Raw genomic sequence first — 23,731 nt, 5'->3', positions numbered from 1 at the left:
TTGAAAGGAAATGGCATGGGCATTTGTGGGAAATAAATTTGCAGGGCTAAGTGGGTAGAGTGGGGGAATGGGACTGACTGGATTGCTGTGCAGAGAGCTGGCATGGACTCGATGAGCCGAATGGCCTCCTGCTGTGCCATAATGACTCTATGACTCTACTCTCTCCCCTTTTGTTTGTTCTGAACTATTATTTATACTATCTTTACCACGATGACCCACCCTCCTGCATTTATTAGTTTAAGACCTTGTGACAGCCCTATTTATCCTCTCTGCTAGGACCCTGGTTCCAGCTTGGTGCAGGTGGAACCCATCCCAGTGGTACAGTTCCTTCCTGTCCCAGTACTGATGTCAGTGTCCATGAAATGGCACCTCTCTTTCCCACACCACTCCTTCAGCCATGTGTTCATTTCCCTAATCTTCTTACTGTCTAAACCAATTTGGACTTGGCTCTAGTAATAATCCAGAGATTATAAACCTTAGGGCAGAATTTTCCCAGCTGCATGGTGGCGGGCTTGGTGCTAGGGCAGCAGGAAAGTAGAGGGGAGTCATGTCGGGACAGCTCCCTGACATATTCCCACCACCAGAGAATTTTCCTGGGTGGGGTGGGAAAATTCCAGTAGCCCAGTCCATGGCGACGGGCAGCCAATTAAGATAGTTAAGGCCACAATTGGGAGCGATTTTCCAGCCTCTCTGGCATTTTGCTGCTGGCACTGTGATCCCCCACCACGTGCGAAGGCCATCAGCTCAATGGAGGCGGCCTCCCTGCAGCAGGCCGAGGGGGCCATTGGAATCGGAGGCTGCATGCCCCAATAAGGGGGCTGTAGGCAGGAAAGGCAGCACTTGCGGCTCAAATGATTCCTCCAAAGGGGTTTCCCCTCCACATCGAGGGGCCTTCAGGGGTCGGCCCTCATAATTTTTGATTTGGATCCATGCCTTCGATGGCGCCTCCATGTTGCGCTGCCCTCGCAGTCCCTGACCTGCCTCAGCAGCGCCCATAACTTTCCCTGGGTCTGCCGAGGTTCTAGAGCTGCTGGCCCTCTGATTGGGCCAACAGCATCTGGAACTCGCCCATTGTCCTTGATAGAATACTGAGCACGGAGCCAGCCAATTAGGAGGCTGCCTCTGGGAAGAGGATGTCGTCGGTCTCGCTGCTGGCAAGTGCGGGTTTGGGACCCCCATTTCATCCTGATGTTGGGTCCCAAAGCCTGGGGGAAAATCCAGCCCTTGATATCCTGTTCTTTAATTTAGCTCCTAGTTCCTGAAACTCTCCAAACAGGATCTCTTTCCTATGTTGTTGGATCATAATGACTGGATCCTCACCCTCCCTCTCCAACATCCTTTCAAACTGGTTCAAAATGTCCCTCACCCTGGCATCAGGTAGACAACATACCATGTGGTACTCTTGATCCTGCTCACAAAGGATGCTATCTGTCCCCCTGATTATTGAATCCCCTGCAACTACCAGATTACACTTCTCCTCCTCCTACTCCACCGCCCCCCTCCCTGCCCCACTATGAGTAGCCCCCTACATCAAGGTGTCATGGTCCACATTCTGGTTGTCCTTCCAACAGTCTTTATCTTTATCCTCACAGGTTGTAAGTACCTGTTGAATAGGGTCAGTTTCTGCGGATCCTCGTTCTCCAAGTCACCTGGACTCCTGTTACTCTATGCACTATCGATCACGTTAATCCTGTTCTGGTCCTGCACCTCTCAACAAGGTGTGAATGAGATCTGGAGAAAATTGTCCCAATACCTCTCCCCCTCCCTTATGTCTCAGAGTGAAGGACAAACTATTTGAAGATTTTCCAGGGCAGCTTAGCGCTACAGATGCTGGAAATCTGAAATAAAAACAATAAATGCTGGAAATACTCAGCAGGTCTGGCAGCATCTGTGGAGAGAGAAGCAGAGTTAACGTTTCAGGTCGGTGACCCTTCATCAGATCAGTTCTGATGAAGGGTCACTGACCTGAAACGTTAACTCTGCTTCTCTCTCCACAGATGCTGCCAGACCTGCTGAGTATTTCCAGCATTTATTGTTTTTATTTCAGATTTCCAGCATCTGCAGTATTTTGCTTTTATCCAATAAAATGAACCTGATTACTTAAGACTTGTATGAACATCGATTAATTAAAAACCTTTAAATAAAATTACTTCTGTTTTTTATGTAACAGTATGCTATCTGTGTTTGTGATCAATTTAGTAAATATATTGTGTTGACATTTGGGCAGAGATAGTTACTGGTAGAATGTTAATTCTTTTCTCTTTATGTTTCTTGTGCTGTAACACCAAATATTGTCACTTGATCGCAGTCTGCCCTTCCTTTGGTTTCAATTGGCTGTATTACTCATTGTAACCTGCAACACTTTATGTGATGACTCCAAAACATATAAATTGGCTTAAAAATTGATTCTTTTCTCATACCCAGTTTAAACATTGATTATAAATATAAGAACGTAAGAAATAGGAGCAGGAGTCGGCTATACGACCCCTTGAGCCTCTTCCACCATTTAATAAGATCATGGCTGATGTTCTACATCAACTCCACTTTCCTGCCCTAACCCCATATCCCTCGACTCCCTTAGTGGTCAAAAATCTATTGATCTCAGTCTTAATGTACTCAATGACTGTGCATCTACGCTCTTTGGGGTAGTGAATTCCAAAGATTCACAACCCTCTGAAAGAAGAATATTCTCCTCATCTCAGTCCTAAGTGGCCGATCCCTTATCCTGAGACTGTAACCCCCTAGTTCTAGACTCTTCAGTCAGGGGAGACAACTTTTCAGCATCCACCCCGAAGAATTTTATACGATTCAATGAAATCATCTCTCATTCTTCTAAATTCCAGAGAATGTAGGTCCATTCTTCTCTATTTCTCTGCAAAGGACAGCCCCCTCATCCCAGAACTACTGTTGAAGTAACATTCTTTGCTAGTGCGTGGTAACGTTATGATGCCAGTTGAGCCATTTAGTGAAGCGGGCAAGATGCTTCTCACATACAGGACAAATTGGAGGCTGAGTGTTGCACAATCCCTGATGGCTGATTCAAAACCAGCATTGGAAGGGAGTGGGTAATGTGGTGAGTTAGACACTTACTAGCCTTTCATGTCTGGGACTTGGGTTTGAATCCAACCAAAACGGACTGGATGAAAGTCTCCTATGTCTGCTGATTGTAATGGTCCTGTGTAAATTGTGTTTGGACAGTCTCAATCCAGTTTCTAGTGGACATGGAGCCTAACTGGCACTAAAATAGCAATATTATTGAGAAGCCATAGGATGACTGGTTTGACAAATGGGAAAATATCATATAGTTGAACTATGGAGTTCTCTTTGGAGTTTGGGGAAGAGGAGAGGGAATCTTATTTGCTGTATAATCAGGCTATACCTGTCCTGCAAGTGTTTGATACTGATTGTGTACCTGAAATGGAAAGTATTACAAGTTTTAGAACATTGAAATTCAGAGAGCCTGAGCTCAAATTCCACTATTGCATAAGGTTGCTAAATCTGAATGGACATATTCATGGCAGTTTCATCACAAGACCGACCACCCCAACCAGTTGGACTGCCATTTTTTTTCCATTTTCAATATTTCTATAACTAATTAATGACAAAACAGTTTTTTAATGTCCCTATGTTTTTTCTCCTGGGTTGCTTGCAGCAGTGTCCAGGGTGTTAATCTTCAATTCCTGGAGACATCAGGGCAGTCCTGGAGGGCTAGCAACCGTACCATGGCAGTTTGAGAATTTGAATTCAGTTTAAATAACATGTCTGGAAAGAAATGCTGGTATCAGAACATGATCATGAAGGTTTTCGATTTAGTAAAAACCCAACTGGTTCACTATGTCCTTTAGGGAAGGAAACCTGTGGTCCTTACCCAGGTCTGGCCTATAACGTGATGCCAGTGACCAATATGGTTGACTAAGCCCTCTGAAGACCAACTAGGATGGACAATTAATTCCAGCCTTGTCAGTGATAACCATGTCATTAATAGAATTTGGCAGAGACTAAGACACAGGCTACCTGCCTTCCTTCTCAGTTAGGGAATGACTGAAGGCAAGTGGGCATCTTGATGAAAGAGAATAATTGGGGGAAGATAAATGTCTGTACCTGTCTTGCAGATGATAATGGGAAAGACCACATCCGTGTAGGAAAGTTAAACCTGGTGGATTTGGCAGGTAGTGAGAGACAGGCAAAAACTGGAGCAACTGGAGATCGACTAAAAGAGGCCACTAAAATCAACCTGTCACTATCAGCACTTGGGAATGTAATTTCTGCGCTCGTGGATGGAAGATCAAAGCACATTCCATACCGTGACTCCAAACTGACACGAATGTTACAGGATTCCCTTGGAGGCAATACCAAAACTCTGATGGTGGCATGTCTATCTCCTGCGGATAATAACTATGATGAAAGTCTCAGCACTTTACGGTATGCCAACAGGGCAAAGAACATCAAAAACAAGCCGAGAATTAATGAAGATCCAAAGGATGCTTTACTCCGAGAATATCAGGAGGAGATTAAACAGCTCAAGGCGCTTCTAGCCGGACAGCTTGGGAATGATAGTTTATCTAGTAAGTACTTTCTCCTCCCTTGTTCATTGAAAAGTCCTTATTTAATAGTGATATGAACTGATGGAATCCAAAATCCTGTTAATCAGGCAGCAGAAAGCTCTTCCATTGAGTATAGAATGTGTGCCTCTTTCACTAATAGGTTGCCCCAGCAGGAAGCTCATATCTATCACCAAAGTTTGCTAATCCTTCCAAGTACTTGTGTAACCAGCTAAGTAATCCAACATTATCATGTTTTTCAGATGAAGTAACATTTTTAAGTCGGATCAGTTTGTGTGATCACGGCATAACTGCTTCAGAAATCAAGTCTGTCACTATGTCAACATATAGTCATCTATTACTTGAAAGAACCCTATTGCATATCCATTGCATAAGTAAGCAAGAAGTAGTGTCCCGAATTGTTTCCAATATTAATAGAGTGTTAATTACAGCTACAATCTGAAATTTTTACCAATTCATATTATGTGTTCCACCAGCACCATGAACAGGACTTGTATTAATACTAACTGACTTTTCAGTCAATTTTGCAGTTTTGTCTTGGTTTCAGATAAATCTGTTAAGACAATCTTCCTTATCTCCACATTTTATTAATGTTACTATGATCACTGCTTCCATGAACATTCCTCTGTCTCTTGTTCCTTCTAAGACACAAATATATTGTCCGATACACTCCTACTCCTACTTCTGCTTCCTTGATGTTTTCAAATCAATTCATCACACTGTCCCCCACTCCAACTTGTGCTTCTCAGGGCCTCAAAACTTTATGGTAAGCCTGATCTTTCTTCTACTACAACCCACAAACTTTCAAAATCCAATCATGATTTTTAATTCACTATTAATCCTAGTCACCTCATCCAATTGGTTATATCCTAATCATTTTTGATTTTGTTAATTCTAGATAGATCACTTATTTGAACAGACACCAATATTATTGGATAAAATTTTCCCTGATTATGGTCAAGCTCCAGAATGGAATACTTTGAGAATCATACTATCATAGGTAACGGAAAGGAAAAGAAAGGAAGAGAGGAGGGAAGTAAAAATAGAAGTGAAACTCATGGATCAACTCCCCATCACAGTTGAATAGGTAAATGAGCACCTCCAGGAAGGTCCCAGGTTTAATGTTTGCTAAGTTAACTGATCTCAGCTGGAATAGCAGTGGAGTATTCTAGTGCCACAGAATTAAGGAAGGCAAAATTGGGCAGCGTTCCTACTGCTGATCACTGTCAACAATCCCTGCTAGAAAGTGCACATATATTAACATTGGGTGAGCAGAAGGTGACACTCAACTGTGATACCCCATTGACCAAATTGCTTGCCAAGATCCAAGGCAGGGATAAATGATCACGGCAAGACAACTGTGACTGTCTTTCTATACGTCCATTATTTTACAATGTGAAGTACTACAGCTTATCAGTTAAACTAACCTTGCTTTGTATTTTGCAGGTTTTCTAAATAAAGTGCAAATGGGTAGTAGACAAGCAACCATTCAATCCCCTCAGAATACCAATGTTCATGCTGAGATAGAAATTGAAAAAGAAAATATGAGGCAGGTTTGTATGCACCACAGCAAAAGCTAAAATACATTCTCAATCTTTACATGCTCTGTATAGAGATATGGGCTGAGTGGTACTGCTGGCTGTGATACTACAGCTTGTTAATGAATTGTCTCCAGACACAAAGGATATTTGTATTCATCCCAGGGAAATAACAACGTCCTAAACTGACTGCGTTACAGGACTGACACAGTGGTTGTGATGGGAGCAACTTGAAGTGATAAAATATCACACAAGATACATTTTGGAACAACATTAGAGGGTACCAAAGGTGCAGTTTTTTTCCACACAGAATATAATATATGGATGTACTAAAGCATAATGATGTTGGAGTATCAGTCTCAGTTACAGAGAGGGTTGAAATTTGCTACATTTAAGTTTGTGTCTAATTCCTCTGCACTACTGTGATGGGCATTAACTGAAAAACATTAATCAGTGTAATAAAAATACTGCACAGAAAAATTTTAATCCTGGCTAACTGGAGACCTCTTCCCTTCTGTTGCACCCAGGTTTCTTTTTACTTTGCTAATAACATTCCCACATCTTTGCAGTTGGAAGAGCAGGGAGATTCCAAATGGTGATTTATTTGCAACTGTCGTGAGTAATAACAGTGATTGCCTGACAGGCGACAAGCTACCAGTGAGTGCAAGATGAACAGAGTCAGGCATCCCCTTCACTAACAGGGGGTGGAACAAAAGGAACAGTTATGCTTCCCCTAGCTGACAGGCATTTTGTGTAGAATGGAAGCCAGATAGAGAGACTTGTGCCTCCCAGAGGCTTTACCAGAGGCTAACCAATTGTTATTTAAGTATTTCAATTTTAACTGCTTATGTTGGTGTTAAATTAGTACAATGAGATTCTTCATTAAGTGTTTCATTTTTCCTCAGGAATATGAGCAGAAATTATCAAAGATCAAAGCAGATTATGAAGCAGAGCAAAAGTCCAATGTTAAGCTGCAAGAAGATATTGAAAATCTAAGAAGTTCTTACGAAATGAAGCTGGCACGCATTGAGGCTTTTGATAAGGCCACAGGTATGCTGCCAGGATTTGGGTTTGAAATCTATTTGATGTAAGTTTTATTGGTGTCCACGGTGGTTGTCTTGTTATAGCTGAACATGGCTGCAAGTAGCCATATTGGACATGGAGATGTGTGCGTGTGGGCTCTGAGATGGCTTGTGAGTCCAGCATGCACAGCAGCACTACTTATAGTAGCTTGATTGCTGAATGGTTTGGGTGGTTCATTTGTATTTTTCTTTCTGTCCTGTTTTACTGCTAGGTCAGGGAGACTCTTATTTTTAAATGTTTTCAGGCTCCTCTCTCAGGTTGTGCATCACTCCATGTCTAATTTTTAAGTAAGATCTTCCAAGGTCTTGATGGAAATGCAGCAGCACCTTAGATTGCCTCGCAGGGTATTCTTGATATATTTTTGCTGGCCATCCAGTGTGTTTGCCTTATTTTATTTGAATATTAGAGACAACAGAAATGTTGGGGAACATTTGGGAACCAGGGTTTGGTGAGAGAGAGGATCTGAACGAAATCAGTATGAGTAGAGAAATGGTGTTGGGGAAACTGATGGGATTGAAGGCCGATAAATCCCCAGGGCCTGATGGTATGCATCCCAGAGTACTTAAGGAAGTGGCCCTTGAAATAGTGGATGCATTGGTAGTTTAGTTTAGTTTAGTTTAGTTTAGAGATACAGCACTGAAACAGGCCCTTCGGCCCACCGAGTCTGTGCCGACCATCAACCACCCATTTATACTAATCCTACATTAATCCCATATTCCTACCACATCCCCACCTGTCCCTATATTTCCCTACCACCTACCTATACTAGGGGCAATTTATAATGGCCAATTAACCTATCAACCTGCAAGTCTTTGGCATGTGGGAGGAAACCGGAGCACCCGGAGGAAACCCACGCAGACACAGGGAGAACTTGCAAACTCCACACAGGCAGTACCCAGAATTGAACCCGGGTCGCTGGAGCTGTGGTCAGGTAGTCATCTTCCAAGATGCTATAGACTCTGGAACAGTTCCTACAGATTGGAGGGTAGCTAATGTAACCCCACTATTTAAAAAGGGAGGTAGAAAGAAAGCAAGGAATTATAGACCAGTCAGCCTGATGTCGGTAGTGGGGAAAATTCTGGAGTCCATTATCAAAGATTTTATAGCCGAACACTTGGAGAACAGTGGTAGAATCGGACAGAGTCACCATGGATTCACGAAATGGAAATCATGCTTGATAAATCTACTAGAATTCTTCGAGGATGTAACTAGTAGAGTTGATGAGTGGGAGCCAGTGGATGTGGTTTATTTGGACTTTCAGAAGGCTTTCGACAAAGTCCTACATAATAGATTAGCGTGTAAAATTAAAGTGCATGGGATTGGGGGTAGTGTATTGCGATGGATAAAAAATTGGTTGGCAGACAGGAACCAAAGAGTAGGAATAAATGGGTCTTTTTCCGAAGGGCAGGCAGTGACTAGTGGGGTACCGCAGAGATCGGTGCTAGGACCGCAGCTATTCACAATATATATTAATGATTTCGATGAGGGAACTAAATGTAATATCTCCAAATTTGCAGATGACACAAAACTGGGTGAGAGAGTGAGTTGTGAGGAGGATGCAGAGAGGCTTCAGGGTGATTTGGACGTTGAGTGAGTGGGCAAATACATGGCAGATGCCGTATAATGTGGATAAATGTGAGGTTATCCACTTTGGTAGCAAAAATAGGAAGGCAGATTATTATCTGAATGGCTATAAACTGAGAGAAGGGAATATGCAATGTGACCTGGGTGTTCTCGTACACCAGTCACTGAAGGTAAGCATGCTGGTCCAACAGGTGGTAAAAAAGGCAAATGGTGTGTTGCCCTTCTTAGCGAGAGGATTCAAGTACAGGAGCAGGGATGTCTTGATACAATTATACAGGGCCTTGGTGAGGCCACACCTGGAATATTGTGTGCTGTTTTGGTCTCCTTATCTGAGGAAGAATGTTCTTGCTATAGAGGGAGCGCAGCGAAGGTTTACCAGACTGATTCCTGGGATGGCGGGACTGATGTATGAGGAGAGATTGAGTCGGTTAGGATTATATTTGCCGGAATTCAGAAGAGTGAAGGGGGATCTCATAGAAACCTATAAAGTTCAAACAGGATTTGACAGGGTAGCTGCAGGAAGGATGTTCCCGATGGTGGGGGAGTCCAGAACCAGGGGTCATAGTCTAAGGATACGGGGTAAACCATTCAGGACTGAGATGAGGGGAAATTTCCACCCAGAGAGTGGTGAACCTGTGGAATTCGCTACCACAGAAAGCAGTTGAGGCCAAAACATTGTATGTTTTCAAGAAGGAGTTAGATATAGCTCTTGGATTTAAAGGGATCAAAGGATATGGGGCGAAAGCAGGAACAGGTTACTGAGTTGGGTGATCGGCCATGATCATAATGAATGGCGGAGCAGGCTTGAAGGGCCGAGTGGCCTACTCCTGCTCCTATTTTCTATGTTTCTATGTTAATATCTGTCATGCTAGGCCCCCATCTGCCAAGAATGTTGCACATTAATTTGTCATGAACATTGATTTTAAACTTACTGGAGTGAAGAAAGGACTTATTAATCAGCTGTGGCTGGAAAATATATTTGCATATTAACAGACAGTGATTGCCAGGACAAAGGACCGTTCCCTGACACATTCAACTCATAATGGATGTTAATCACCAGGTATTGTGTGTAAGAAAGACTGTTAAGGTGATACAGTCCAAGATGTGGTCAGACCAGTTGGTCACATGACTAACCTGCTTGGCAACCTGGGTTTTTCTGAATTGTACAAACAGTTTGAACTGAGAGTGTCTGTTTGCTGCTGGACTGAGATCTCTCCTGTCTGCTCCCATCTCTTTCTCACAAGCCTCTGAATCCACTGAAGACACAGGAACCCCGAGAGAGAAAAGTCTCCTACAGCAAACAAGGTTTAAGAAGAATACTGGGCCCCAATGAAAACCAAGATCCAACTACAATCAAGGACTCTACAGTGAGCTCGAAGAACCGTAACAAAACCGGGTGTCCGAAGCAGGACGCTGGTGGGAAGGGGGGAGGAGATACTTTTTCAGTGCGGGGGGTGGGGGAGCAGCGTCAGAGTAATTTTATTGGTCGAGTGGATGGTGGGAAGGGGTAAAGTTTAACGTTTATGAACTTTGGGCGGGGGGCAAGGTCAAGTGCACCAGGTAAGTATTTTTATTGGGGGGGATAGGGAAGGTAATTATTTTCATAGTTTTGGGGGGGTGTGGGTGGGAGAGGGTCAGGATCAATTTATTTAATTTTTTAATTGCACAGCAGCTTTAAAAATTTTAATTAAATGGAAGAACCCGAAGCCTTTTAAAAATGGTGTCAGCGCCTGCCAAAGGCTGCTGACGCCATTGCTGGGGTCGGATCACCTGCTTCCTCCACGTCATCAGGATGGGCGGGCCTCCCGGCCATTTAAATCAGCCGCCACGTTGAATATCGCGGCGGCTCTGCGAACGTGTGGTCCGCCATTGTTTAAGTCCGCCGCCAGTTTCTCCGGCAGCAATGTCAAATGCAACTTGTTGTCTCCATCTCAATGAATTGTAATATGGAAAATACAGTGATGCATATTGGGGTGACCATCTTTCACTGCTAGCAACGAGTCACCTCATCTTCTTTTAAATTCAATTCAGGTTTCCAGCTGGTGGATTAAAAATCATTATTTGACACTTTTATGAAGAAATTGTAAGAAGCCCCGATTCAGGGTTTGGGGGGGGAGGGGGGGTGCGGTGGCAGAAGTTATATTGCAAATAATGCTTTGTATGGGATATGGAGGTCTTTGATTTAATTTGTTTTGAACTTTTGGTTATACAAATGAACTCCTATTTTTATTTAAAGAGAGAGGGAATTTGTTAATTGTATTTAATTGTTTGTAGGTGGTGGGCATTAACTGGGGATTCACTTGTGCCCCTATAAAAAGGAGCAGACAGAAACTCTGGTTGTTGGGTGAGGAAGTGCATGTTTGTAATGTGTACTTCTGTAAATAAATATTATAAAAGTGTGTGAAGATTGGCTCCAGTTCAATCCTTCACCATCTGGCTTTCTGGATTATAGCAACTGCTACCCCAGCTTAGATTCTTCAATACCACAGACTGAGAAATTACTCTACAACCTACCTGGCCTATCAGGCTCCGTATCACAACAAACTGTGCATTTAGCTAAACAGCCATTGGGAAAGCTCAATAACTAGACAGGACATTCTATGTTCCAGTAATCCCAGCAAGGACTGGCACCTGCAAGGAATGCATTTCCCAAGATGCACTCATTACTGGAAGTGCCAAAAACAAAATTAAATAAATCGTTAATTGTAAAGTTACTGAAAACATTGCACAATCCTGATGGAAAACGTTAAGAGTAAGCAATCCAACTAAACCTTTTAATCAAAAAAGTTTTCCTTACATTGAAATGAAGCACACAACGTCTTTAGGTATCTTAGGGTCTGGATGACCTGGGGATGCAAAACTTTAGCATGTTCAAAGATTTCAGTTTGATTAGAATATACATGAGAGAATACATTGGGGCTGTTATCGTATCTATGCATATGCTGGAGCTGCGTGCTTTTAAGCATTGAGATGGTTGTTTGTTAAAGGTCCTAAAGGTACAGCTGGTCTGAAACCAGGAGTCCTTTTATTGATGGGGAATATAAATATTCTTAACAATCTTTTAAAGTAACAACACACATGCCTATGTTATCATTACCAAAACACAAATGTATCTCCGTCTCCTCAGATGCACCTGAATTTGAAGGAAGAACCTGTGTCCTAGAGGTAACTCAGCCATATAATGTTGAACTAGCGGATGTGAGTGAAATAGAACGGAAGCTAGATGTTGCCATGGTAAATATTATTATAAAATTGCCATTAAACATCTATGCACATTTCATTGCATTCTTTTTATAGTTTTATGTGTTAGGATGAAATTCAGAGTTAAACATGAGTGCACTGTCAGCCAGTTTAAATTGTGATAGTCATATAATTGGGAATTTCTGATTATTAATGCACAGAAAAGATTGTATATATGGTTCTTAATTGATTCTAACCCAACCATTGGGGTTATATGTATGATATATGCTTTATTTTTAAATTTTCAAGTGATTGGTGGTGACAAGATTGAGGTCTTGGAAACAGTGGCAGTTTTTTAGTCAAATGATAGGGAGAGAGGCTTTAATGGAGTATGTGTAGAAAGTGCACAGGTGACATCAAAGGCTAACAATATAGGAAGTATTTTAATAGTGTGATGCTGGAAAGCAATAATGCTGTATGTACATTAAAATGCAGATCAGCATCTCTAGGTTTCTTGTTCTGTGTCAGTGCATATAATCAGCTATTGATGACTTTTGAAACTGCACAGATTGGACAGGTGATGGATAACTGAGAATAGAACTTCTAGTTACAGTGTAGAGTTGCAGCGCCATGGAAAAATAACGTGCTGTGCCATAGAACAGTAGGAGATGGTTTTGTGTCAGGGATTCCTCGCATTGTGATCTGCCAATTCAGCCCAAACTGCAATAATGAATTGAGGCACAAAGCTATCAAGAGGGAGGGAAGATTGACAACAGCAAGTCAAGCTGGGTTTTTCTCATAAACAAAGCAGCTAGTTTCAGAACTGCATTGAAGGGAGGGTTGCATTTTTTGCCAAGTCCAGAACAGAACCAAGCAAGAGACAGGATAGCAGCAGAGCAGAGCAGGAAATGGGATCATGGCTTACATTCTGGTGATGAAGAAAATTCATTGAAAATAGTTCACTGAACATCTTAATGATGAAGCAATAAGTGGAAAAAAACTATTTTAAAAAGTGGACCTATGCAGTTTGATTTGTCTGGTACAAAACCAAATGAGTGGCAATCCCAACTGAATAAGGTATGAAAAGAGATTGTCCAGCCACCATCTTTGATCCAATAGAGAAAATGGGAAATAAAGTATAGTAGAAGAAATGGCAGTCATGGTCACAGAGTATCATAAAGGGTATGTGTTACCAATCTTTCTGAACAAAAATCAGTTTTTCACAGCTTAAAGGAGTAAGCCATATTAGTTCTATGAATTGGTTTTAGAGTGGTCCTGATGCTTCTGCTGTTGCAAAAATACATAATCCACAAAGGAGCCCTGTAAGTGAGGATGGCAGGGCCAAGGGCAGAGGGCCGGTATGAGTCTGGTGGGAATGGGGTGGAGGTAGCTTCCCAATCTGCTTCTTTCCCTCAGACTTGTTTGGGATGGTCCCTCTGTTCACTCCAAACACAGCCCATGCTGTTGGATACAAGCCAGAGAATCTTTTCCTGCTTCCCTCTCCTCTGCCGTTGCCCAAGATTCACCCACTGTGCGGCAGGTGCTTTCCACTGCTAATTGAATGAAATGAGTTCCTCAACCCCAGATAATCTGAGAGCCTCAAAAGCAGATCACTAGCACCTTCTTCTCCACACTTCCACCATGGAATGGGCTACAGTTACTGGAGCCAATATGCCTATTACCAATTAATTACCAAAGAAGAAGTTGGCACACATATACTCTTAACTGCCCTTAATGCTTTAACATTAATAATTTACCTATTACCTACAAATAATATAAACTAGGAGAATATACAATTCAATACATATGGGTGTATTTTTTAAATTAACGTTATTATCTATTGTGTAAACTGCTGAACCAGGTTACCTTTCAAATGCTAAATGTCTCTTTCATGATTTGGTTTTCTTGTCAATTATTTTTAAGCTGATTGAAGCAGAGCCTGAAATAGCCACACAGGACAGTAGCAGCAAGAAAGTTACACCAACTAATGAAGAGCAAAGCTCTCCATTAGATCTGCAACCGCTCAAGGAAGATTTCACGCCTGAATGTTCTCCAGCTGGTTCCTCACCTGCCACCTTAGATCAGGAGGAAGTACTTGCAAGGTCTGTTCCATAAGTGTGCCTTTGTTGCCATAAATAATATACATGACTTTTGGTAAATATTGCATATGTGAAATGATTTAGGCAATCTATGTGTACTGTTTCTAATGCCTGGCAAGGCACCTCATCCACTGTCAACATGCATCAAACTGCAGGTGTTGTGTCTGTGTGTGCCTTTTTAAATCTCACCTAAAGGTAAATTACTGTGCAAGCTGAAAATCAGAACTCTAGCTTTATTCATGGGAAAGTCAATTAAGAGCTTGCAGATGTTGTGGTTCCAGTATTTCTGTTCCTGGAGAGTTTTTCTGTATATTTCAAATGGCAGCCTTTTTTTTTTGCTGCAGTTTTTTAAAGTGTAATGCAGAAATTTGCATTAGCTATGTTTTCTGGGATTTCAGCCAGTCTCTTGCAAAAATTACAGCAGGAGACCAGTGATAGCCCAGCAGAATTTCAGGGCCCCCAAATAGTGCCTTTTACATCCTCAGCACATCCCAAAGCATTTTACAGTCAACTAATTACTTTTAAAGTGAAGTCACAGTTATTATGTAGTCAAAAGTGGCAACCAAACTGCACTCACCAAGATCCTATACGCAGTAAAAGAGATAAATCAGTTAATCTGCTTTTAGTGATGTTTCTTGAGTCCTGAATATTGGCCAATGACACTGAGAACTCCCTGCTCTTCTTCAAATAGTGTCACGAGATCTTTTACATTCACCTGGACAGGCAGTCGGTTAAATAACTCATCCTAAAGTTGATACTTGCAACAAAATAGCACACCCCAAGTTTATATTTATCCTTATAGTTTCCAATCTCGTTCCCAACCTGATACTTAACTGCTATTTTTTGGCTCCCACAGCTCATCGACCTGATGTAAATGAGGCCAGTATCTCAAAATCGCAGCTGCCTCTTTGTTGCGGGTACAAGCAGCTGCTAGTGTGCTCCATTGGTTGGTCACCCAAAAGTCAAATTCAACTTCAAAGTGTGAGACCAATTAATGGAACTTTCTATTGTTTACTGTAGGCTGAAGATGTTGGAGAACGAGGTTGTAGGTGGAGAAGAGGCCAAAAATACAGAGCTGAAGGAGAAACGGAAACGACGGAAGAAGTATGCAGATGAACGAAAGAATCAACTTGCAGAAGCACTGAAGCACACAGACCGGGATGATCCTGCTATCTTGATCAATGTTTATGAATCTATTCAGGATGAAGTTCGAGCGAAAAGCAAAAATATAGAAAATCTGCAGAGAAAGGTACTGCTTTTTCTTTGTATTTCCCTCTTATTCTCTCAACTTTCATGGATACTTGCCTCCACAAAATAGTAGAAATGATTTCCAAAATGCTGGAAGTCTCCTGTAAAGCAGTGAAGGTTCGCTGTCAGAACAAGTCCTGTGAGCTAAAGCTTTTCACTTAGGCAAGGAAGCAACTATGCTGTTTAGTATTTACAGCCCTGCCAGCCTGTGAATTTCACAGGACAATCAATCCCCGCTGTGCCCTCACATTGCTGACCCTGATGACGTCCACACAGCTTGGAAAACCCAGTTACTGGCTGTTCAAACCAGAATGCTGGGCTAAATTTCAATTTAATTGCCTCTTAACAAGTGGATGCAGATGCTGAGCCTCACACGGGGTGCAGGTCGGTTTTGTTAAAATTCTGCCCATGAAGTTGTATAGTTTCTAGTAACAATGGGCAGCATTTTATGTGGACTTTGGGGACGGGAATAGAGGTGGGGAGCATTAAATCAAACGGGAGACATCGTGACGTCCCATCCCAGTTCTATCGATGGCGGCAAATATTGAGGGCAGAGAGCAAACATTGACAAGGCAGGCAGGCAATTAAGATAGTTAGGATGAGTATTGACAGTGATTTTATTTTTAGTGTTAAATTTTATTAACGGCGCTTGGCAATCACAGGGTTTCAGAGCCTTGCCTGGTTGAGGGAAGTGACATGGAGGTCGGAGCTCATTGCTGGCTGCAAAAGGAGGCCATCGGGAGAGGCAGCATCAACTGTCAGGCAGGATGGAGAACAGAGGGCATCGGGCATCGTCTAGGAGTGGGGGCAAAGGCCTCAGCAGTGCAGGGGTGCCATTCCAGGGGCAACGGGCAAGTGCTACCTCGTCAGAGGTGACAAGTGGTGGTGGGGGGGGGGCGGGCGGCGTTGGCAGTGAAGGCCTTGAACTCGGGGAGAAGCCACCTTTCATGGGCCTCATTCATCCAGGCTTCGGGGACCCCAATGAAGAAAAGGCGCAGCTGAGCGGGAGGGAGGTCCAGGCTCCACCACCGCAATGACCTGTGAGCCCACAAGAGGGTCAGCATCGGCCTCCAGATGGTGGAGAAGGGCACAAAGGGCCTCCATGCAGAAGCTACCCTCCAGAGACAGTCAACTGCTCGAGGCTCAACAACCTATAGATGTCCGAGAGGCAGCGCCAACGAAGACTCCACCTCTCCAAAGAGGCCGTCACTCACCTATGTACCGTGATGCAGGATGAGCTGGGCCTCAGGGGACCTGATGAAAATCCAATGTCAGTGGCACTGAAGATCACCGTGCCACTGAACTTTACACCTCTGGAGCACTCCAGGGATCCACTGGGAACATGTGTAGGATCTCACAGTCAGTGACCCATCAGTGCATCAAGGAGGTCACCAATGTCCTTTTCAGGAGGGCCGGCGACTATTGCGCTTCCAACTATGTAATCCCAGCTCTCAAACTGAGCGGTCTATCGGGTTCAGGGCCAATGCTGGATTCCCCCAGGTGCAGGGCGTCATTGACTACACGCATGTGGCTATCAAGGCTCCTGAACACCAGCCAGCATCCTTCATCAACAGGAAAGGCTTCCATTCCCTCAATGTACAACTTGTCTGTGACTACCGTAAATGGATCCTGCAATTCTGTACAGGCTTCCCAGGAAGTTTCCACAATGTCTACATTTTGAGACAATCCCAGTTGCCAGAGATTTTGTGGCTTTCTGTGCGCCCTCAGGGATGAATCCTTGGAGACTAGGGCTACCCATTGAGGACATGGCTACTGACACTGGTGAAGAACCCTCTCACAAATGCAGAGGAGTGGTACAACATTTCCACGAGACAACGCTAGCGACCATAGAGCAGGACATTGGTCCACTCAGATGAGATTCAGGTACCTAGATCGGTCTGGTGGAGCCCTTCAATCTTCCCTCGTGAGGATCTTGCGTATTGTGGTGGTCTGCTGTGTGCTGCACAACCTGTCACCGCAAAGGGAGGAGACGCTGAACAATAAGGATAGAGAGAAGCGTGCTGCCTCCTCAGATGATGAGGATGCGGAGGAGAAAGCTGGCCACGCATCACCAGATGAAGGGCCCAGGGGCAACAGGAAAGACGCCATGAGATAGGTGCAAGGGAGGCACATGATGCCCTTATACATTTGCGTTTCCTTTGATCCTTACTGCCAATTGTAGGTTGACCAATAAAGACTTACATTTATGCAGCCCTGTTATCACCTTCCTTCAGGAGACATTCCCTCAGCTCTTGGGTGTGCAGCGCTTAGCTGGCAAGGCTCCAGACTCCCCTCGCAACATGATACCTCGCCTTGAGCCCCTCGACAGAGGCAGGGTTGAAATGAAGCGCCAAAGCCATAAATAAGAGGAAGGCGATCCTGTATGATAATTATCTTCATTATCCCTGATAACAACACAACCCTTTCTATTTACATTACACATTCACCCTGAATCCCCTGTGCTTCTATGTGCTCTTCTTTATTCTTTTGTGTGTGCTGCTATCTGATGCTCCCCCTCTGCTGTCAGCTGAAGTGAAGGCAGGCTTCTGACTTTGCTGCCCTTGGCTATGGATGACCTCGGTGGTCATCCTGTGATGTCTGAGACTTGGAGGGTCACAGCATGCTGAGGGCCTCCTGTACAGAAGCAGTACCACCCTCTGTCGTCAGGGTTGAAGGGGGATCTGACGTCACTGGCAGAGGGGCTGAGGAACTGTTGTCCGCACCAGGAGCACCCTGAGAGAAGCCCCCAGCTGCAGGGGGCAGCCACTCCTCCTCACTTGCAAGGCACACTTGTGGCTGCCTGCTGACCTGAGAGGATAGAGGACCTGGTGTTGACTCCAGGTATCCTGTTCCCCTCTAGCCTTGTCAATGCTGCCTTGAGCTCATGGTCAAGATGAGGTTATGCTGGTCTGCACTAATATCCTGCAGACACTGAGGGCTCTACTGGATTTGGCTCTTCTGAAGAGCCGCCAATCTCTCAATGGAGGATGCCACTTGTGCAGCAGTCAGAGACAGTGCAGCACTCAAGGCCTGAATTGACTCCTCCACCATCCGTACTTAGGCACATATAGCTTTAGGCATCTCTGCCAGATGTTGCCTGACCTTTTGCTGCAGCATTTTATGAGGCCTGTCATGAGCCAGGGGCTATCATGGACCTGGCCTCCCATAGACTGCCAGAGGCCTGGGCTGTCACTGCCTTTGTCAGCTGCTCGGGTGCATTTGTGCTGTGTCCATCAGGTTGGGTACCCGAATCTAACCACAAGCGCATACCCACCAACATGAGAGTATCTGTGCTGGTGGAGGGTGTGGGGGTATGAGATGGTGATGTACCCTCTGAGACCCCTTTCTCCCCCTGAGAGGTCACAGGCTCTCCCACAGTGTTGGAGGCTCTTTGTGGTTATTCTACATGAACTACGTGAGCAAACAGAAGCATTGAAGGGTCAAGGGCCTCCCCTCCCGACATGACAAACACCCCTATATTGGAGACCCCTGTAGGCACCGGATGCCTCATGAGCAGCATGGCTCCATTGCTGCTGATGCGCCCTTGTGCCCCATGGTGACCTTACTGTCTTGGGAAGGTGTCCCTTCTCTCCGTCCGCAACGCACCCTCCGTCCTGTGGCTATGTCAGCTCCATGGCCTCCTGCTCCATAGAGCTCAGCACATGGAGATTTGATAGTCCACCACCCGTCTTGGCCTGCTCTCTGCGATTGTGTGCTGTCTTCTCCTGCAGACACAAAGATGATGTTTGTCTCCCAGTAGGGACGTCCAAGACATATGCTGGTGGTAGTCCAACTGTTACTAAGGGGAATGCAGATGCCTCCTGCATGCAGCCTCTTACCAGGGACTTCGTGAGGGTCTCCAATGACAAAAGGCAGCCTTTCAGTGCCATTTAGCCATGCTTCGGGCACTTTGTATTGCTTGACTCTTTACCCACATCTGGGAGAGTAGTCCTTCTCAACCCAACGTATCCTCCTGCTCTGACAAATGCAACGCCCAAGAGCTAAAGGCTTTAAGAGGTATTCAGTTTCGCAGCCTGGATGAGGTCATTGAGCTGCTTGCAGCACTGAATCCAGGTCCTTGGTGTGACCCCACAGGTGCTGACCTCCTCTCCTATCTGCAGCCAGGCTTACATGGTCAGGTGCCCAGCTCTCTTCTTCCCTTGTCTAGGGAACAGTATCTCCCACCTTTCCCTGGCACACTGTAAGAGAACCTAGAGGGAGGCATCACTAAAGCCTGGGAGCCACCTGGGGCTTTCCTTCTGCCATTGTTCTGAAGCCTTTCTCATCTGAAGAAATCTTTATACCTGGCAATGAAACACTAAATGCAGGGCTAGCAGCCCTTTAAATGCCATGGCTTTAGCTGATGCCAGCATCTCCACCTCTACCCCACCACCATGCAGTGTATTGGACGTCCTCGCGCCTCATTCAACTTAATTGGCCAGCCGCCGCTTGATCACCTGCAGCGAGCCACTCATGGCCCTGATTAAAATCTGGTCCAATGTTACTCTGTGATACAACTGACAAATTGTACAGTTACCATTGACCATACAAGAAGTGTGACAATGACGAATTATGGACTAAAACTGAAGAATTATAAAAATTGACTGTCTTTTTAAAAAAAGGACCTCTCTTTTCAAAAGTGAACAATGTACTCCAAAATGGCCACTGCAAGTTAAAAGACTTGGCCTTTGTATATTCAAACTGACAGGGACAAAGCAATATCTTCAAAGCTAGGAGGTGTTAATTGCATCCATCCTACGTCCATCCAGAAATATTCCTGAATTGAATGGATTCTTCTGAAACAAAGAAGGTGTGAAGTAGCCATATCCGAGGCCATTGTTGGTCACTACAGGGAGGAAAATACCTGTCTTCCAGCAGAGATGTAGCAAATTTTTACCTTAAAAGGCAGACAGAGAGAGAGAGAGAGAGATCCAGAAAGAAGCATCTAAGAAACCTGTTTCCAGCTCAGGGGTGAGAGAAATCCAGCAAGAAGGGAAGCGCCCTACTGTAGAATTCTACATCTATACTTTAACAGCAGTGAAGTAGAAGTCACCCACTGCCTTCAACTGACTTTTCAACCAGGAGAGAAACCTGCAAACATCTCAGGCCTACAACCAACGAGAACTTGACTTCCGAGAGAATTCAGCAGGTTTACCATGACCCCTCAAAACCTACCTCCACTTAAACCCGTTTTTCCTCTCTGTCTCTTGTGTGTATGGCTGTGCAAGCGAATGCGTGAGTGGATGTGGTTGCGGCAATTTCGGGTTAAGACGCATTGATCAATAAATAATTGATTTTCTGTTTTAAACCTACAAGAAAACCTGTTGCTGTCTGTTTATTTGGCAAATAAAACACAAAGGGGTTAAACTCATTGCTGCGGTCAGGTGGGAGTTGAACAGTGGGAAGCACCTGAACCCCTCACCACGTGGCCGTAACACAGTGGAATGTCTATTAGGCATTTAAAGGTCTGTTCATAGACTATTCATTTGAAAATTTAAATATTGCTTAATGGTTGAGTTGACCTAGTGTAAAGTATTCACACTAGAGTGGACTGACCATTAGACCCATTCTTTAATTGTGAGCCTTAGTTGGTTATTTGCTAGCGAGGGCATCACAACCAACCCCGATTCTCTCACTGGTTAATGTGCTACTTTATAGCAGGGGCCACTGGATGGTAATTAGAACTGAGAACCCTCCCCATTTTCTATGAGCACTATGTCAAATAGAAATGCCCTTCTGCTGAAATCAAGGATTGAACCTCAGATATTCGCATTTTGTGTACAGCAAGATTCCACAAATAGCAAATGAATAAATAATGAAACAAAAACAAAAAATGCTGGAAATACTCATCAGATCAGGCAGTATCTGTGGAGAGAAAAACAGAGTTAACGTTTCAGGTCTGTGTTGACCTTTCATCAAATGATTAGATGAGCTTTTTTGGTATTAGTGGTTGAGGGAGGAGTGCTGCCCAGGATACCGAGAGAATTTTCTGCTCTTCTTCAAATGGTGCCTTGGGATCTTTCATGTCCACTTGAGCAAGAAGAAAGGGCCTCGGTTTAACTTGCCATCTGAAAGATGGCTTTTGAAGTAATGAATTGAAGAAATTCCATCAGAATGAATATCCTCATGTTGCTGAACTATCTGTCCCTTTCTCAGTTCTTTATCTATTTTCCTCATGCACATATCTCTTGATTACTCTGTTGTTTGCTGAATTTTAGGGTTAATCTGAGCTTGGTGTTAAACTCAACAATGTTCAATTCAATAAACATACTCTGTTCTTCCTATACAATAAGATAACGTGGATGAGGTGGAATTGTGATGAATTAGAAAAAACCCCACCCTGTTTAAATAGAATTTACAGCACAGAAACAAATAAGTGTTTATGCACCACATGAGCCTTTTCCCCACCTTTCTTCATCTCACTCTATCAACATATCCTTTTATTCCTTTCTCTCATTTATTTATCTAGCTTCCCCTTAAATGCATCTTTGTGTTACTGAATTTCACATTCTCATCTCTGAGTAAAGAAGTTTCCCTCGAATTCCATATAGGATTTATTAATGACTATCTTTTATTTATGGGCCAGAAACAGATTTGTTAGTTAATCTGTTTATTATTTATCTTGCATAAGCTAAAAGTTGCAGAGATAGAAATCTCTGATCTCCAATCAGAATTTGAATTTGAGCGTATTGACTACCTGTCCACTATAAGGAAGCAGGAGCGGGAAAACATTCTGCTGCAGCAAGTCCTGGAAAGAATCCAGCCATTGATCCGGCGTGAGTGTAACTACAGTAATATTGACAAAATAAAGCGGGAAAGTGTTTGGGATGAAGAAAGCGGTTGTTGGAAACTACCAGAAACAGTTCTTCAAAAGATCACTCTTCCTTCTGGTAAGTGATAGTGGACATCTTTGGCTAGAGAAGTGTTCTCTTTATAAAGTTCTCTCAGAAACATGCCAATATCTCCAGAGTAAAAGCTATGAAACACCTTTCAATGTTTTCATGCATGTGCCTAATAAAATTCCACCTGAATTGCACACTATTGTGCATAACAAATGGGACCTCTGTAAATTAAATTGAATAAGCAAGAATGGCTCTATTACTAAACGAGCTGGGATTAGAGGCTCTATATACCTCCACTGATTAAACTAAGTTTGAGGACTTTCAAAGACAACAACAATGTGCATTCATGAAGCACTTTTAGGCACTCTAAGGCACTACAGAGAAGCGTTAACAAACAAAATTTGACACTGAGCGGCATAATGAAATATTAGGACAGGAACGAGGTAGGGTTTAAGGAGCAACTTTAAAGCCAAGAGAGAGACAGAGAGGTTTTGGGAGGGAATTCCAGAGCTTTAGGGTCTAGGCAGCTGAAGGCACAAGCGCCAATGGTGGAATGATTAAAATTGGGGATGCGCAAGTGGAGAAGAATGCAGAGGCTTGTAGGGCTAGAGGAGCTTACAGAGAAAGGAAGGGGCAAAACCATGAAAAGGAATTGAAAACAAGATTGAGCGTTTTAAAATCATGGCTTTGCCAAACTGGGAGCCAATGTAAGTCAGCGATTGTGGGGGAGAGACTTGAACGAGACTTGATGCAAGTTTGGATATGGGCAACACTCAAAAATTGTGGAAACATTTATTGTTTGATGAGGGGGAATCACTATAGACTGGATAATCTACAATCTATGGATGAAGAGCTGGAAAGTGGGGTTAGGCTGGATGGCTACCTGCCAGCTGGAACAGACATGATGGGCTGAATGGCCTCCTTCCATGCTGTAAATTTCTATGATTTCATATAGACTAGACACAAGGTCTCAAAAGCAATTTTAATAAACCACGATACGAACCTCAATAAGCTAGATTAGCCAAGAATCATCTTCTTTGGCCTCCTTGTCTCGAGAGACGATGGGTAAGCGCCTGGAGGTGGTCAGTGATTTGTGAAGCAGTGCCTGGAGTGGCTATAAAGGTCAATTCTAGAGTGACAGGCTGGACAAAAGTAGGAATATCTATCAATCAGAACAGACAAGAGTGGACTACTCTGTAGGTTGGAAATCGCAACTGGTTTGCATGTGCTGAATGAATGACAAAATTCTATTCCTGGTGAGCTGAAAAATAAAGAAGCTCACCAGTTTGCAAGTAGGCAAGTACCTTTCCTTTCTCCTCTGTCATTGCTTATTTCATCTTTGTTGCTACATTTGATCTTTTCTGGCCTGCTGCATTTGTTTTACTATCTCTCTCTAACTCACTCTTTGTCTCAGGAGTGTAGTTTATTCTTTTTTGGACTTCACCTACTGTCCTGGTTTTAGTCAGTGAAAAACAAAATTCAAATACTTCAAAAACAAATTCAAATACTTCAAAAACAAGTTCCATTTGGCACTCAGTGACATGGGAAAACAAGCAGAATAAATAGCTCAAAGAGAACATTAATACACAGTAGAT

General features: G+C 43.6%; 1 protein-coding gene across 2 annotated transcripts in view; it reads left to right on the top strand.

The window, feature by feature from the left end:
• kif17 (kinesin family member 17) overlaps positions 1–23,731 on the top strand; it is a 72,039-nt gene that overhangs the window by 25,410 nt on the left and 22,898 nt on the right. Inside the window, exons 5-11 of one of the 2 annotated variants that reach the window (XM_068017529.1) lie at positions 4,113–4,565; positions 6,009–6,115; positions 7,006–7,150; positions 11,895–12,001; positions 13,871–14,049; positions 15,067–15,295; positions 21,926–22,184. In XM_068017529.1, the coding sequence (XP_067873630.1) occupies positions 4,113–4,565; positions 6,009–6,115; positions 7,006–7,150; positions 11,895–12,001; positions 13,871–14,049; positions 15,067–15,295; positions 21,926–22,184 (1,479 nt within the window). The remainder of the gene's footprint in view (positions 1–4,112; positions 4,566–6,008; positions 6,116–7,005; positions 7,151–11,894; positions 12,002–13,870; positions 14,050–15,066; positions 15,296–21,925; positions 22,185–23,731) is intronic. The other variant, XM_068017530.1, reaches the window with a different exon arrangement.

Source organism: Heterodontus francisci, chromosome 37 (assembly GCF_036365525.1).
Source record: "Heterodontus francisci isolate sHetFra1 chromosome 37, sHetFra1.hap1, whole genome shotgun sequence".
NCBI lineage: Eukaryota > Metazoa > Chordata > Chondrichthyes > Heterodontiformes > Heterodontidae > Heterodontus > Heterodontus francisci.
This window is presented reverse-complemented; position numbering and strand designations above follow the sequence as displayed.